The sequence below is a fragment of the Notechis scutatus genome, chromosome Z (genome assembly GCF_049901735.1).
Source record: "Notechis scutatus isolate UNSWTSFEM ecotype Mainland chromosome Z, rNotScu1.2, whole genome shotgun sequence".
Classification (NCBI taxonomy): domain Eukaryota; kingdom Metazoa; phylum Chordata; class Lepidosauria; order Squamata; family Elapidae; genus Notechis; species Notechis scutatus.
This window is the reverse complement of record NC_142025.1, coordinates 108,098,878-108,117,481: the sequence shown is the minus strand read 5'-3', so window position 1 is coordinate 108,117,481 and position 18,604 is coordinate 108,098,878. Positions and strand designations below refer to the sequence as shown.

Sequence of the window (18,604 nt, the reverse complement as noted above, 5' to 3'; positions counted from 1 at the left end):
TTGTTTGCATGAACTATCTCATAATCTGGGGCTCTGTAGCATAGTAAGAAGCGGATTGTGGTATTTAAGGACAGTTCACTGACGATGGTCTCTAGAACAGGGGTTGCTAACCTTTTGGACCTCGGGGCCCATCAAAGTCATAATTTTAAATCCTGCGGTCCAGAGAACCTGGGAAAATCCCCAAAAAGCTTTGCAGGAAAATTCCCCATACTGTTTTCCTACAGATTAATTATTCTTTATTTGGGATCACAAGATACCATCTCCAGCTCCATTCTCAGGGGGAGGGGAGGGGGGAGGGAGGGAGGGAGAGAGAGAGAGATACTTTTGACTTCATGCAAGGAAAGCAGCAGAAGCAGCAGTCTTTCTTTCTCTCCCCCAATCTCTGCCAGAAATGAGTCTTTATGAGACTTGTTGCGCCAGTGCAGCCTCTTGAGCAGGATGCCTTGCAGGGTCCCAAAGACTCATTTCTGGTGGAGTTTGGGGGAGAGAAAGAAACTTTTGCTGTTTTCCTTGCATGCAGTCAAAAGCAGAAGAAGAAAGAAGTGGAAAGAAGAAGCCCGGTGGCCAGGTGAGGCATGTGGGGTGAGTGGGACAAGTTTCTCCCTCCGCCCTTTCCCCCCTTCCCTCACTATCTTGTGTTGTTCACAATGCAAGTGACGTGAGCCTTGTGTTCCCATGGGCTATGTGAGCGGCGCAGCCTTGTGTTCCCCCACAGCCTGGATTGTTTTGGGGGTGACATTTCTCTGCAGTCCACCAAAATTTTCTCACAGATCACCAGTGGTCCCCAGCCCACTGGTTGGCGACCACTGCTTTAGAAGAGCAAGCTCCTGTGTAATTTGAATCTTGTTTAGATTTAGGTGTTTTTTTTATAGAAGATAGCAACTACACCTCCTCTACGGATTTTGTGTTCTAACTGATAAACATGATACTCTCTTACTGTGGTAATGGAGTCTGAGAAAGATGCATTCAACCATGTCTCACAGACAAATATAATGTCAAATGTGGCTATGCTTAGTAAGATGAAGAATTCATGCATTTTGTTTGCGAAGCTTTTTGCGTTGAGTAGTTTACATTTTAGATATGTAGTAGTGGATCTGGAGGAAGTAAGGGGTGTGCATCAGTGGTGGGATTTATTTTTTTTACTACTGGTTGTGTGGGCATGGCTTACTTGGTGGGTATGGCTTGGTGGTCATGTGACTAGGTGGTTGTGACTTGGTGGTCATGTGAGTGGGTGGGTCTGGCTTGGTGGTCATGTGATTAGGTGGGCATGGCCAACTCAATGTCAGTCATGTCAAGGGGTGCCTTACCTGGCCCCTCCCCTCCTAGCCATTCCTTGTCACACCCAGCCTCAGTTCTATAAAAATGTTGTTCACCTTTTTTTGACTTTATGATCTACATACTATAGATGTACTTTCATGGACCACTGAAAGGAGGAAATGGCTCACATGCTTTGCCCAAGACAGTGATAGGCAACAGGCTTTTAAGGGGCTGCCAGAAGGAAGGGGGGGGGCAATGTATTTTCCAAAGCACCAGAAGGCAAACAAGAAGTAATGGATGGAAACTGAACAAAGAGAGAAGCAACCTAAAACTAAGGGGAAACTTCCTGACAGTGAGAACAATTAACCAGTGGAACTGCTTGTCTCCAGACATTCTGGGTGCTCAATCACTGGAAGTTTTTAACAAAAGACTGGACAGCCATTTCTCTGAAATGGTATAGAGTCCCCCCCCAGGTCCCTTCTAAGTGTTATTCTGTTATTCTGACATCTTTCCCAGGACCTCTACTCAGATTTTGCATCCTCAGACTCTTAGCTGTTTAGCTGAGGAATAACAGAGTTGAAAGGGGCTTTGGAGGTCTTCCAGTCCAACCCCCTGTTCAGGCAGGAAAACTGAGGATGCCAAAATCTGAGTAGAAGTCATGAGAAAGGTGTCAGAATAGCAGAATAACAGTTAGAAGGGACCTTGTGGTGAACCCTATACCATTTCAATATTTCAACTGCAGGTTTCTAAAAATCTAATTTAAAAAATGAGATTAATATCCTAATGAGGTTTTTAGAAACCTGCAGTTGAAAGTCCTTCACATCTCCTTTCCTTGAAGACCCAATTTCATTTGGAATTTAATCCCAAACTGATTACCCTTTTAGCATTTCTCTTGATACTTCTCCAAAATGCACTCCCAAGAAGCCGCATCTCCATCTCTCTGTCTCAAAAGATCTAAAGGGGGAGAAACTACAGTACTACTGGCATTCATAGTCTTTTCAAGGATGTGTACAAGAGTCTAAACAGAAAATATAAGCAGGAGCCAAGAAATATTAACATATTACTCACAAATCCCTTCTGGAAAATCAGTATTGATTTAATGTTTCCCAAATGCAATATTGTATAATCATGATTCATGCTGCAGCATCACCTGGTATAGGAGAATATTGTGGCTTCCTCAATTAACTTTTAAATGAACTTTGGATAGTGTAGCATATAAAATCAGACATAGCAATACATTTCATAACAATTTCCCTTTTTATATTAAAATACTCTTGGTATTCATGAAGACAAAATCTGTAAGGTCATTTGCCCAAAGATAACATATAATTTGTTTAATACACTAACAAAAGTGTGCTTTTATTCAGCAGAGACTAGACTCCAAACTTAATTATTAAAAGTAGTCTGCAATTAGTTGTGGGGGTGGGGAAGAAGATTAGTTCATCGCCTTGATACTAAATCCAGGAATTGCAGTTGTGAATTTGTGGAACTCAGGATGCTGCTAAGGCAACTCATAGTACCCTTAAAAGCAGAGCCAGTAAATACAGATATGGGATTGCAGGACATCATTTCTTCAAGTGCTACCATTGATTCAGAGTACTAAGGCCCTACTTCTTATCAACTGTGTTTCCCATTGAAATTTCTTTCCTCAGAAGAAAAACGGGAAAGTTCAATGAAGAAAAATAAAAGAGAAAATATTATCAAAAGATAATATTAAAATCTCAATAATTTAGTTAGGATAGAATTGATATTTTTATTTCTTATGCTGTAGATGATTGGATTGAACAAGGGTGGAAGTAAAGAATATAGGGCACTTAATGCAAAATTTAAATAAGATGAAATGTTAGAGGGGGGTTTCAAATATGCTAAGCATGCAGGTACCAAAAAAGTGGATAAGACTATAAGGTGGGAAGACAAGTGGAAAAACTCTTCTGTCTTCCTTTCACAGAAGGGATGCTCAACACTGCCTGGAAGATTAAAGTATAAGAGACAATGATAAAAATAAAACAACCCAATGTTACAATGATACTCAAAATTATAACTCCAGTTTCAGTTAGATTGAATCCAGAACATGACAATTTTAGCAAGTATGGAATTTCACAGAAAAAATGGTTGACAACATTAGAACAGAAAGGGGTGGAAAAAGATGCCACTGGTATGCAACATTGCATAGAGAAGACTTGTGACCCACACCATAATCACTATTTTGGTGCAGGCTTTCCAATTCATCACCAACTCATAGTGCAATGGATGGCAAATGGCAACATATCGATCATATGCCATGACTGTCAGGAGGGAGAATTCAGAAGCTTCAAAGCAGGCAAAGATAAAGACTTGTGCAATGCAACCAAAGTAAGAAATGTGCCTGGTATTCATGACAGAATTTATCATGGATTTGGGGACTATGACTGAAACAATGCCCAGGTCCTGCACAGCCAAATTCACCAGAAACAAATACATGGGGCTGTGCAGTTGATGGTCAAAAGCTACTGCAGAGATGATGAAAAGATTTGCTGTTGCAGTTGCCAGATATAATATGAAGAATAAGAAGAAATGTAGAAGCTGCAGGTGCCGTTCTTTGGAGAATTCCATGAGCAGAAAGAAAGACACGATTGTTTGATTTTTCATGTTTAAGTTGGGGCTAAGATGAATGCCACATCTGTAAGGAATCAAAGGTGAGAACCTCATTAAAACAGTGAAGGTGCAGCTTGATATGTACTGAGAACAGAATGGATTTAAATAATAATAATGTGGCAACAATTAAAGGAGCACTACAATGTTTAAAAATGCCAATGTCCAAGTACAGCATTCCCATATTTTTCAATGGATAATTTATGAAATTAACAACCAAAACACCCTTTTCTTTTTCTCCCCTTCTTCATTCACAATTATTTGCATTGTTGTTATGGTTAAAATCAGGGGTGGGATTCTACCGGTTCAGACCAGTTCTATAGAACCAGTTGTTATGATTCTGCATAGTTCAGAGAACTGGCAAATCATGCCACTGGCTAGCCCCACCCATCCCCACCCTCCCCTCCCCTCCCAGTCAGTCCTTATCATGTATGTGCAACATTGCGTACATGCCCAACATTGCTGACTGTATTCTCCCCCACCTAGTCACTCCTTAAGATTTTTTTTCTTCCCTCCCAACAATCAGCTGTTCCTATGATCAGCTGTGCTGGGATCCCCCTCGCTGTCTTACTGCTTCACCCAGGAGGCTTCCCTGAGGCCCACGAGGCAAAAAGGGGTGTAGGACGAGTGCAGGGGGGGGGGTACAGCAACCCCATTCCATTTCTTGCCTTCCTGGGCCCCAGAAAAGCCTTCTGGGAGCAAAGATACCCCCGCAGAAGGCTTCCCTGAGGCCCAGGAATAAAAAAAAATGGGGGGGAGTTGCAGAAGAAGAAGAAGAAGAAGAAGAAGAAGAAGAAGAAGAAGAAGAAGAAGAAGAAGAAGAAGAAGAAGAAGAAGCCACTCCCACCCAGTCACATAGCCATGCCCACCTAGCCACACCCACAGAACTGGTTGTTAAAAAATTTGAATCCCACCCCTGGTTAAAATGTTTGTTAGAATTTGGAAATGCCTGCCAAGACCATTTTTTTACCCAAAGAAGAAATCTTGGAGAATTTAGATTGGTCAATTTCATGATATTTTTACAAGGGTAAAAAAAAAAAAATAGAACAGGAGTACCAGGTTAGTTTAGCATTGTGCTAGCCTAGAAATGAGGAGATTATGAGTTCTTGGCATACCCTAGGCATGAAAAACTGGGTGTCTTGGGGGTAGTCACTAATTCTCTACCCAAATGCACCCAAATGTTGTGATGGGAGAAAAAGGAGGAGAAAAGAGTACTCAGTATGTTTGCTGTCTTGAGTTACTTAAAAATTACAGAGAAGAAATAAAAATATTATAATTAACATAATATAAATATTATGTAATATGATATGATATAATAATATTACTGTACTATACTCACAGTGCATTGCTTTGCATTATATTGCATTACATTACATTGTTGTCTTGATCTCCTAGAGCATGGGTGTCAAATTCACAGCCTACAGGCTAGATGCATCACGTACTGGCCACACCTCCCCCCAATTTAGTGAAGGGGAAAAAGCCTGATGCATCACATGATGACAATGTGACACTGCAAGATGGACACCCCTATCCTAGAGGAAAGGCAAGGTACAAACCTATCAAATAGGCTCATAACGATAAATATAGATGCAGTGCTTGGCAGAAGATATTGTCTAATACCTGAGTAAATACATTTATTACATCATTGATGGCACAAGGCTGAGTGCAGCAGTGTAGGCAATCTCTGCCACAACCAGGAGTTCAATCTGACTGACTTAAGGTTGCCTCAGACTTCCATCCTTCCAGTGTTCATAAAGTGAGGACCCAGATTGTTGGGGGCAATATGCTGACTCTGTAAACTGCCCAGAGAGTGCTATAAAGCACTATGAAGCAGTATATAAGTAATTGCTATTGCTGTTACTATTGATCCAGTCTGGCTCAGCTTAACCTTATAGTCAAGGCTGAACCTTATAGTCAGAAAGTTGAAAAAAACGTTTGCAGGGATTCATTCACTTTTTCATCAAGAATTTAAAACCTAGAGTTTAGAAGAAGTCTGCTAGGCATATGTATTGTCAGAAGAAACCCCATTTTGAAGAAAAATGAGTTGCTCTTTTAAAGTATCTTTAATAAAACCCTGCATACTGCTATTGTAATAGCCATGGAAAAGAAAATTAATATTAAAAAAATCAAGAACAATAATTTCAAACTAAACTTTGGCAGACAACCCCCTTCTTAACATTTCCATTGGCATTCCTAACTGCTATGTCTTGTTGATCTAATGGCAGTTATAGAAAAATAATAACTGTAATTGGTAAAGTTGTCAACATTGTCAGCTCTTTCCAATCCATAACTTTTTTCAGAGGGTGATTTGCTCTTTCGGTGGGACTTCTTTGTTGGGCTCTGCTTCTCTTTCCTTCTTTCCTCTTTTCTTCTTACCTGGAGTTACTCAGAAGATATGCAGAGAAGGACAGCCAATCCTGAGCTTCTTCTTTATTTGACAACTTTTATTCTCCCTGAGAGAAACCTCATTTGAGCCTCTAAAGCCAGATTCTTTTCCCCTTGACTGAAAGAACACTCACCACTGTGAACTTGATATTGACAAAGGCCATCTATGCCCCTTCAGTGAGTTGGATTTGTAGAGCAGCCCAAGGAGATGGTGGGATTCACATAACCTGGGCCCAAGTCTCTAACTTTGCATATACAGCTTTCCTGAATCCTTGAAGCAAACAAGTTGAGTTGGGTTTCATAGCCTGGAAGAACAAACTGGCTTCAACTGACCTGTTGGATTCAAAATCAGTCAAACCTTTCAGACTGGTCTTGGTCTTCAGCTTCAAGAGTACCGTGGTTTGAGAAAGCCAAGGAATGCATTGAGAATACTGAGCAAAAGAGCACTGACAAAGTAGTTACTGATAAAGTCTATCTATCTTCCTTATTTCCTTTCCAATTCATAAGGAAACCCTCTGATGCTAGCCTTCAAGCTTTCTAATTCAGTATACTATTTTAGCATAATACAATAATGTGCCACCATAATGGTGTGTTTAAATAGATCATTCCACTGAATGATAAATGTGAGATTTGAAGAACCTTTTATTGATTAGTTAAATTTTAAAACAAATCATAATTGAATGTTCCCATCAAATAATAACAAAGAATAACAAGGAGGGATTTGTTTTTTCCCTTGTTTTTGCTCCAGTATAGAATGAATATCTACCATATCAATAAATTTCAACAGTGTGAATCAAATTTTATACTTGAATGGAAAACAACATTATTTAATAACTGAAAATGGATCTAGAAATGATGTTATAGATGCTAAATCTAGCAATTAGCATTCAGTTTAACTAGAGAATTTAAATTTATGCAAATTGTAAAATTGTAAAAACCTCTTTTTTAAATAATATCTACATACAGAAGATATACCATTATGTGAAGTATGAACTTGTTTCATTATTTAGGAAAGTTATAGACCGTCCCCTCTATTGCCGTTGATTCCCATTATTTTGTTCACAATACTCTTAATCTATCTTTCTGGGTGTAAATTTCTGAAAACAAATATTTGTTGTTCTCCCAATCATAAAAGTTTTTCCATTATACTAAAGCATTAAGGTCTAATTTCATTTTTAAAACACTTTCCCTAATGTCAAAATATAGAAGTGAGTCTAAAACAGTGTCAATGTAAAGAATTGCCAATTTTCCTTAGAAAGCAGGAAAAACATGGCAGTGCAATCAATAAATTGTCACTTACTATTTTTCTTCACAGAATCATTATCTAGTGATGCAGATATGCTACACAAATTGGTCAGCTATGAAAAAGATGTATCAGTAATTTTGAGTTCATATTTGGTGAAGTCAATAATAAGTTGACTTTACAGTTGCAATCATTTGTTTTCCCTCTAGGCCATACAAACAAATTTTACAAAACAGTATAATAAGTGTTTGGATGTTTAATATAATTAGCAATTAATCATTAATTAGTCTCAACATGAGGAATTCTCCAAGGTATTCCCTCATCGTCCACTATTTTTATTTTCTAAAAATTGCATATGAGGTCTAATATTGAGAATTCTTGAAATTAATTTTTAGGGTATCTTTCCATCTGATAAGCACAAATTTTATTAAAATAATGAAGTCATATACTGCAGACTAGGGAACCTGGCAAATATTCATGAGTCCTAAGATAAGACAAAGTGTTATCTTAAGTCTATCAATGACTGTAATTCATGTTTGCTCCAGGTTGAAAAAAAATGTCCATGAATACTTGATTATAAGTTCTTTTTCACATTGCACAAGGTGGCTCTTGCCTATTTACCACAATCAGTAACTGTGTTAATAAGGACTGCAATTCCTGAGACATCACATGACCATGCTGAATTATAACCTCATTTCCACTTCTGTCATTAAGTGAATCACTGAGGTTATTAAATAAGATATCATATGATCATTACTGCAATTCCATTTCCTTTTCCTCCATTAAGGCTGCTTGTTGGAAGCCATTTGTTTAGCAAATGAATGGTAATCACGTGACTCTTTGATGCTGCAACAATTATAAATGCAAAGTTTGGTTGCAAAGCCATTTCCCTAACCTTTGTAACTGTTGCTCAAATGAGGTAGTTGGTGAATACCTGAACCAATTGTAAAATATTTATAAAAGCAAGGATTATCTGAACCATTATAAAATATATTCGACAGTTGTCTGTTCATGACATCTGGAAAGATTTCTTTCTCAGTTTCATTCTTTTGGAAATGTTCTTTGATGACATCCATGTTTATGCCATTTGATGTCCACTTCTATATTCCATTTAATACAGAAGAACATCTGCATCCAAAAGACATCATCTCTCATTGGAAACTTTGAAAAGTGATTTAATAACTTTTCTACCAGTTTATAGCCATATGTGTTGTTTTTCCCTTATGCATGTGTCTATGACCCATTCCATGTGTTATCATGTGAAAGGAATTAGCATCTCATCTGCTCTGTCTGACAGCATAAACCTTTAGGTGGCATAATTTTATTGTGCTTGATTAAGAAATGGTTACTGGCTCCCTCTCCTCTTCTTCTGGTTTCTGTGTCTTGTTCTTGAGTATTAAGGATGTCAAAAAATTCCTGCTTTGGATGCTGCCCATTGTTTCTCATGAATTCCTACATGAAATCTTGACATTTCATTAGCATATGGTTTTTCGATTTCATCAAAATAGGTTTTTAGTGTTTTTTCTTTATAAAGATAGGGCAAATTTATTTGTATTGTCTCCTATTTTAAATAATGTGGACAAGAACTTGCAATGAGAAAAATATACACAAGCGCCACCAGAAGAAGAGGAGAGGGAGCCAGTAACCATTTCTTAATCAAGCACAATAAAATTATGCCACCTAAAGGTTTATGCTGTCAGACAGAGCAGATGAGATGCTAATTCCTTTCACATGATAACACATGGAATGGGTCATAGACACATGCATAAGGGAAAAACAACACATATGGCTATAAACTGGTAGAAAAGTTATTAAATCACTTTTCAAAGTTTCCAATGAGAGATGATGTCTTTTGGATGCAGATGTTCTTCTGTATTAAATGGAATATAGAAGTGGACATCAAATGGCATAAACATGGATGTCATCAAAGAACATTTCCAAAAGAATGAAACTGAGAAAGAAATCTTTCCAGATGTCATGAACAGACAACTGTCGAATATATTTTATAATGGTTCAGATAATCCTTGCTTTTATAAATATTTTACAATTGGTTCAGGTATTCACCAACTACCTCATTTGAGCAACAGTTACAAAGGTTAGGAAATGGCTTTGCAACCAAACTTTGCATTTATAATTGTTGCAGCATCAAAGAGTCACGTGATTACCATTCATTTGCTAAACAAATGGCTTCCAACAAGCAGCCTTAATGGAGGAAAAGGAAATGGAATTGCAGTAATGATCATATGATATCTTATTTAATAACCTCAGTGATTCACTTAATGACAGAAGTGGAAATGAGGTTATAATTCAGCATGGTCATGTGATGTCTCAGGAATTGCAGTCCTTATTAACACAGTTACTGATTGTGGTAAATAGGCAAGAGCCACCTTGTGCAATGTGAAAAAGAACTTATAATCAAGTATTCATGGACATTTTTTTTCAACCTGGAGCAAACATGAATTACAGTCATTGATAGACTTAAGATAACACTTTGTCTTATCTTAGGACTCATGAATATTTGCCAGGTTCCCTAGTCTGCAGTATATGACTTCATTATTTTAATAAAATTTGTGCTTATCAGATGGAAAGATACCCTAAAAATTAATTTCAAGAATTCTCAATATTAGACCTCATATGCAATTTTTAGAAAATAAAAATAGTGGACGATGAGGGAATACCTTGGAGAATTCCTCATGTTGAGACTAATTAATGATTAATTGCTAATTATATTAAACATCCAAACACTTATTATACTGTTTTGTAAAATTTGTTTGTATGGCCAAGAGGGAAAACAAATGATTGCAACTGTAAAGTCAACTTATTATTGACTTCACCAAATATGAACTCAAAATTACTGATACATCTTTTTCATAGCTGACCAATTTGTGTAGCATATCTGCATCACTAGATAATGATTCTGTGAAGAAAAATAGTAAGTGACGAATTTATTGATTGCACTGCCATGTTTTTCCTGCTTTCTAAGGAAAATTGGCAATTCTTTACATTGACACTGTTTTAGACTCACTTCTATATTTTGACATTAGGAAAAGTGTTTTAAAAATGAAATTAGACCTTAATGCTTTAGTATAATGGAAAAACTTTTATGATTGGGAGGACAACAAATATCTGTTTTCAGAAATTTACACCCAGAAAGATAGATTAAGAGTATTGTGAACAAAATAATGGGAATCAACTGCAGTAGAGGGGATGGTCTATAACTTTCCTAAATAATGAAACAAGTTCATACTTCACATAATGGTATATCTTCTGTATGTAGATATTATTTAAAAAAGAGGTTTTTACAATTTTACAATTTGCATAAATTTAAATTCTCTAGTTAAACTGAATGCTAATTGCTAGATTTAGCATCTATAACATCATTTCTAGATCCATTTTCAGTTATTAAATAATGTTGTTTTCCATTCAAGTTTAAAATTTGATTCACACTGTTGAAATTTATTGATATGGTAGATATTCATTCTATACTGGGGAAAAAACAAGGGAAAAAACAAATCCCTCCTTGTTATTCTTTGTTATTATTTGATGGGAACATTCAATTATGATTTGTTTTAAAATTTAACTAATCAATAAAAGGTTCTTCAAATCTCACATTTATCATTCAGTGGAATGATCTATTTAAACACACCATTATGGTGGCACATTATTGTATTATGCTAAAATAGTATCCTGAATTAGAAAGCTTGAAGGCTAGCATCAGAGGGTTTCCTTATGAATTGGAAAGGAAATAAGGAAGATAGATAGACTTTATCAGTAACTACTTTGTCAGTGCTCTTTTGCTCAGTATTCTCAATGCATTCCTTGGCTTTCTCAAACCACGGTACTCTTGAAGCTGAAGACCAAGACCAGTCTGAAAGGTTTGACTGATTTTGAATCCAACAGGTCAGTTGAAGCCAGTTTGTTCTTCCAGGCTATGAAACCCAACTCAACTTGTTTGCTTCAAGGATTCAGGAAAGCTGTATATGCAAAGTTAGAGACTTGGGCCCAGGTTATGTGAATCCCACCATCTCCTTGGGCTGCTCTACAAATCCAACTCACTGAAGGGGCATAGATGGCCTTTGTCAATATCAAGTTCACAGTGGTGGTGTTCTTTCAGTCAGGGGGAAAAGAATCTGGCTTTAGAGGCTCAAATGAGGTTTCTCTCAGGGAGAATAAAAGTTGTCAAATAAAGAAGAAGCTCAGGATTGGCTGTCCTTCTCTGCATATCTTCTGAGTAACTCCAGGTAAGAAGAAAAGAGGAAAGAAGGAAAGAGAAGCAGAGCCCAACAAAGAAGTCCCACGAAAGAGCAAATCACCCTCTGAAAAAAGTTATGATTGGAAAGAGCTGACAATGTTGACAACTTTACCAATTACAGTTATTATTTTTCTATAACTGCCATTAGATCAACAAGACATAGCAGTTAGGAATGCCAAGCAGTTAGGAATGCCAATGGAAAGGTTAAGAAGGGGGGTTGTCTGCCAAAGTTTAGTTTGAAATTATTGTTCTTGATTTTTTTAATATTAATTTTCTTTTCCATGGCTATTACAATAGCAGTATGCAGGGTTTTATTAAAGATACTTTTAAAAAGCAACTCATTTTTCTTCAAAATGGGGTTTCTTCTGACAATACATATGCCTAGCAGACTTCTTCTAAACTCTAGGTTTTAAATTCTTGATGAAAAAGTGAATGAATCCCTTCAAACATTTTTTTCAACTTTTTGACTATAAGGTTCAGCCTTGACTATAAGGTTAAGCTGAGCCAGACTGAATCAATAGTAACAGCAATAGCAATTACTTATACATTGCTTCATAGTGCTTTACAGCACTCTCTGGGCAGTTTACAGAGTCAGCATATTGCCCCCAACATCTGGGTCCTCACTTTATGAACACTGGAAGGATGGAAGTCTGAGGAAACCTTGAGTCAGTCAGATTGAACTCCTGGTTGTGGCAGAGTTTGCCTACACTGCTGCACTCAGCCTTGTGCCATCAATGATGTAATAAATGTATTTACTCAGGTATTAGACAATATCTGCTGCCAAGCACTGCATCTATATTTATCTTTATGAGCCTATTTGATAGGTTTGTACCTTGCCTTTCCTCTAGGATAGGGGTGTCCATCTTGCAGTGTCACATTGTCATCATGTGATGCATCAGGCTTTTTCCCCTTTACTAAATTGGGGGGAGGTGTGGCCAGTACGTGATGCTTCTAGCCTGTAGGCTGTGAATTTGACACCCATGCTCTAGGAGACCAAGACAACAATGTAATGTAATGCAATATAATGCAAAGCAATGCACTGTGAGTATAGTACAGTAATATTATCATATCATATCATATTACATAATATTTATATTATGTTAATTATAATATTTTTATTTCTTCTCTGTAATTTTTAAGTAACTCAAGACAGCAAACTTACTGAGTACTCTTTTCTCCTCCTTTTTCTCCCATCACAACAATCTTGAGAGGTGCATTTGGGTTGAGAATTAGTGACTACCCCAAAGACACCCAGTTTTTCATGCCTAGGGTATGCCAAGAACTCATAATCTCCTCATTTCTAGGCTAGCACAATGCTAAACTAAGCTGGTACTCCTGTTCTTTTTTTTTTTTTTACCCTTGTAAAAATATCATGAAATTGACCAATCTAAATTCTCCAAGATTTCTTCTTTGGGTAAAAAAATGGTCTTGGCAGGCATTTCCAAATTCTAACAAACATTTTAACCAGGGGTGGGATTCAAATTTTTTAACAACCAGTTCTGTGGGTGTGGCTAGGTGGGCATGGCTATGTGACTGGGTGGGAGTGGCTTCTTCTTCTTCTTCTTCTTCTTCTTCTTCTTCTTCTTCTTCTTCTTCTTCTTCTTCTTCTTCTTCTTCTTCTTCTTCTTCTTCTTCTTCTTCTTCTTCTTCTTCAGCAACTCCCTCCCATTTTTTTTTATTCCTGGGCCTCAGGGAAGCCTTCTGCGGGGGTATCTTTGCTCCCAGAAGGCTTTTCTGGGGCCCAGGAAGGCAAGAAATGGAATGGGGGTGCTGTACCCCCCCTGCACACGTCCCACACCCCTTTTTGCCTCCTAGGCCTCAGGGAAGCCTCCTGGGTGAAGCAGTAAGACAGCGAGGGGGATCCCAGCACAGCTGATCATCGGAACAGCTGATTGTTGGGAGGGAAGAAAAAAAATCTTAAGGAGTGACTAGGTGGGGAGAATACAGTCAGCAATGTTGGGCATGTACGCAATGTTGCACATACATGATAAGGACTGACTGGGAGGGGAGGGGAGGGTGGGGATGGTGGGGCTAGCCAGTGGCATGATTTGCCAGTTCTCTGAACTATGCAGAATCATAACAACTGGTTCTATAGAACTGGTCTGAACCGGTAGAATCCCACCCCTGATTTTAACCATAACAACAATGCAAATAATTGTGAATGAAGAAGGGGAGAAAAAGAAAAGGGTGTTTTGGTTGTTAATTTCATAAATTATCCATTGAAAAATATGGGAATGCTGTACTTGGACATTGGCATTTTTTAAACATTGTAGTGCTCCTTTAATTGTTGCCACATTATTATTATTTAAATCCATTCTGTTCTCAGTACATATCAAGCTGCACCTTCACTGTTTTAATGAGGTTCTCACCTTTGATTCCTTACAGATGTGGCATTCATCTTAGCCCCAACTTAAACATGAAAAATCAAACAATTGTGTCTTTCTTTCTGCTCATGGAATTCTCCAAAGAACGGCACCTGCAGCTTCTACATTTCTTCTTATTCTTCATATTATATCTGGCAACTGCAACAGCAAATCTTTTCATCATCTCTGCAGTAGCTTTTGACCATCAACTGCACAGCCCCATGTATTTGTTTCTGGTGAATTTGGCTGTGCAGGACCTGGGCATTGTTTCAGTCATAGTCCCCAAATCCATGATAAATTCTGTCATGAATACCAGGCACATTTCTTACTTTGGTTGCATTGCACAAGTCTTTATCTTTGTCTGCTTTGAAGCTTCTGAATTCTCCCTCCTGACAGTCATGGCATATGATCGATATGTTGCCATTTGCCATCCATTGCACTATGAGTTGGTGATGAATTGGAAAGCCTGCACCAAAATAGTGATTATGGTGTGGGTCACAAGTCTTCTCTATGCAATGTTGCATACCAGTGGCATCTTTTCCACCCCTTTCTGTTCTAATGTTGTCAACCATTTTTTCTGTGAAATTCCATACTTGCTAAAATTGTCGTGTTCTGGATTCAATCTAACTGAAACTGGAGTTATAATTTTGAGTATCATTGTAATATTGGGTTGTTTTATTTTTATCATTGTCTCTTATACTTTAATCTTCCAGGCAGTGTTGAGCATCCCTTCTGTGAAAGGAAGACAGAAGAGTTTTTCCACTTGTCTTCCCCACCTTATAGTCTTTTCCATTTTTTTGGTACCTTCATGCTTAGCATATTTGAAACCCCCCTCTAACATTTCATCTTATTTAGATTTTTCATTAACTGCCCTATATTCTTTACTTCCACCCTTGTTCAATCCAATCATCTACAGCATAAGAAATAAAAATATCAATTCTATCCTAACTAAATTATTGAGATTTTAATATTATCTTTTGATAATATTTTCTCTTTTATTTTTCTTCACATTGAACTTTCCCGTTTTTCTTCTGAGGAAAGAAATTTCAATGGGAAACACAGTTGATAAGAAGTAGGGCCTTAGTACTCTGAATCAATGGTAGCACTTGAAGAAATGATGTCCTGCAATCCCATATCTGTATTTACTGGCTCTGCTTTTAAGGGTACTATGAGTTGCCTTAGCAGCATCCTGAGTTCCACAAATTCACAACTGCAATTCCTGGATTTAGTATCAAGGCGATGAACTAATCTTCTTCCCCACCCCCACAACTAATTGCAGACTACTTTTAATAATTAAGTTTGGAGTCTAGTCTCTGCTGAATAAAAGCACACTTTTGTTAGTGTATTAAACAAATTATATGTTATCTTTGGGCAAATGACCTTACAGATTTTGTCTTCATGAATACCAAGAGTATTTTAATATAAAAAGGGAAATTGTTATGAAATGTATTGCTATGTCTGATTTTATATGCTACACTATCCAAAGTTCATTTAAAAGTTACTTGAGGAAGCCACAATATTCTCCTATACCAGGTGATGCTGCAGCATGAATCATGATTATACAAACTGTATATCAACTGCATTCACACAATTTACATGTCAAAACCAAAGGTACCATATGAATTAACAATAGTTTTAGCAAAGCCAAAGTCTCTTGGAAACCACTTTCCTACTGATATTATCTCAGATATTGAAATGTGTGCATTGTGTTCTTGAATGTTAGGATTCAGCACTTATTAGAACTGAAGATGGCATGATTAGATTTGCTCAGATACTAGCTAAAAGCATATTATCAAACTCAATATATGATATATATTATCCTGCTAGATAAAAAATATACCTCTTGAAAATATCAAGTAAAAAAATTACAAAACTGGGGATTTTCAAATGACATACAATAGTCCTTGGAAAAAAGATCAAGACATAATGCTTCTCAATTCAAGGATTTACAAGACATTCCAATAGAATTTGCAGTAATGTATCAATCAGAACGCATATGAGTCACATACCTGAATCTATATATCAATATGATATGGAGTGGCTCAAAGACAGAAATAAAATAACGTGTAAAAAAGCAAATAAACGCTATTTTAAAACATAACAATTATAAAATGTATGGTGTTAAGGTAAAGTAAACCTTTGCCAAGTTAGCAACTATATAATAGCAACTGTAAGTCAATTGAATTTGAGTGGCCTGAGAATCAAAGTAAATGGGATAATATCAACTGCAACAGGACGTGTTTGTAGTAGGAGTGATGAAAATGATGTGGTTTTTAGTGTTTCAGAATGTATCTTCCTTTTCCCAGGGGCAAAAAGAAGAAAGGCGCAGCTGCAGCATACTCTGGCCTCTGCCGCCCACATCTTCCTTCTCCCAGGGGCAAAAGGAAGAAAGACGTGGCCACAGCATGCTCTGGCCTCTGCATCCTGTGTCTTCCTTCTCCTGGGGGCAAAAGGAAGAAAGTGAGCAGCCAGAGCATGCAGCCGCTGTGGCCGCTCACTTCCTTCATTTCGTCATCCCTCAGGAGAAGACAGAAATTGAGTGGCAGCAGCAGAACATGCTGCCTTCTGCCTTCTCCCAGGGGATGGCAGATTGAAGAATGCAAGCAGCCAGATGGCTGCACTCTCTGGCCCCCACCACCGCTGCTCACTTTCTGCCTTCTCCCAGGGAACAAAATGAACAAAGCGGGCTGAGGGCAGCATAGGTGCACATGAGCATCAGCCCCAGTACTTCTACCTGCCCCACCCTTCAGTAATCCCGTTACCACTGTTGTAGCAGCTTGCTTTCTGCCCTTCTCCCAGGGGATGAAATAAGCAAGCTCCGGCGACCGCCCCGCCACTCGCTTTCTGCCTTCTCGCACTGTTCTAGTCAGACCAAGTGTGGGTGGGAGAGAGAGAAGGACAGAGACAGAGACAGAGACAGAGAGGGAAGGAGAGAGGGAGGGAGGGAGAGGTGTGATTTACATGCATTTAATGTCTGTAGTCCAAAGCATTTGCTCTACAAAGGATTGCATTTGGGAAACATTAAATCAATACTGATTTTCCAGAAGGGATTTGTGAGTAATATGTTAATATTTCTTGGCTCCTGCTTATATTTTCTGTTTAGACTCTTGTACACATCCTTGGAAAGACTATGAATGCCAGTAGTACTGTAGTTTCTCCCCCTTTAGATCTCTTGAGAGAGAGAGATGGAGATGTGGCTTCTTGGGAGTGCATTTTGGAGAAGTATCAAGAGAAATGCTAAAAGGGTAATCAGTTTGGGATTAAATTCCAAATGAAATTGGGTCTTCAAGGAAAGGAGAGGTGAAGAACTTTCAACTGCAGGTTTCTAAAAATCTCATTAGGATATTAATCTCATTTTTTAAATTAGATTTTTAGAAACCTGCAGTTGAAATATTGAAATGGTATAGGGTTCACCACAAGGTCCCTTCTAAGTGTTATTTTGCTATTCTGACACCTTCCCCATGACTTCTACTCAGTTTTTGGCATCCTCAGTTTTCCTGCCTGAACAGAGGGTTGGACTAGAAGACCTCCAAAGCCCCTTTCAACTCTGTTATTCCTCAGCTAAATAGCTAAGAGTCTGAGGATGCAAAATCTGAGTAGAGGTCCTCGGAAAGATATCAGAATAACAGAATAACACTTAGAAGGGACCTGGGGGGGGGGGACTCTATACCGTTTCAGAGAAATGGCTGTCCAGTCTTTTCTTAAAAACTTCCAGTGATTGAGCACCCAGAATGTCTGGAGACAAGCAGTTCCACTGGTTAATTGTTCTCGCTGCCAGGAAGTTTCTCCTTAGTTTTAGGTTGCTTCTCTCTTTGTTCAGTTTCCATCCATTACTTCTTGTTTCCCTTCTGGTGCTTTGGAAAATACATTGCCCCCCCCCTTCCTTCTGGCAGCCCCTTAAAAGCCTGTTGCCTATCACTATCTTGGGCAAAGCATGTGAGCCATTTCCTCCTTTCAGTGGTCCATGCCCCCAGAACTGGTATAAATTTTTTTGAATCCCACCACTGGCCCCAACCTGTGTGAACTTGATACTGACAAAGGTCACCTATGCCCCTCCAATGACTTTGACTTGTCAGCCAACCCAAAGAAATGGTTGGGCTTTACATAACCTGAGCCCAAGCCTTCACTGTGTTGCTTTCCTGGACTTTGCACATATAGTTTTCCTGACTCCTTGAAGCAAACAAGTTGAGTTGGGTTTCATAGCCTGGAAGAAAACATCGGATTCAACTGACCTGCTGGATTCAAAATCAATCAAACCTTTCAGACTGGTCTTGGTCCTGGGGGAGGGGGCCATGCAGGGGGGATAGTGTCATGCCCCTGGTGGAGTCTGACTCTGAGGAAGAGGAGGAACAGCCAACAGGGAGTGGGAGTGTGGCTCCAGAGGTGGTGGAGGAGGCTGGGGAAGGGCAGAGGCCGGCTGAGCAATCAGAGGAGGATCCAGGCCCATCCCCTATCCATCCTAGGTCACGCAGG

At 38.4% G+C, this 18,604-nt stretch overlaps 1 protein-coding gene and 1 pseudogene across 1 annotated transcript; one reads left to right on the top strand and one right to left on the bottom strand.

Moving 5' to 3' along the window:
* Positions 1-2,970: 2,970 nt before the first annotated feature.
* Positions 2,971-3,885, bottom strand: LOC148129084 (olfactory receptor 14A16-like; annotated as a pseudogene).
* A 10,299-nt stretch (positions 3,886-14,184) lies between these two features.
* LOC113429872 (olfactory receptor 14A16-like) lies at positions 14,185-15,099 on the top strand. Its single transcript, XM_026692379.1, has one exon. It carries the CDS (start codon positions 14,185-14,187, stop codon positions 15,097-15,099), a length of 915 nt encoding a protein of 304 aa, XP_026548164.1.
* Positions 15,100-18,604: the final 3,505 nt, after the last annotated feature.

What these genes read in the sequence shown, in the direction of transcription:
- LOC113429872 (XM_026692379.1), top strand. Translation starts at nt 14,185, where the DNA reads ATGAAAAATCAAACAATTGTGTCTTTCTTTCTGCTCATGGAATTCTCC.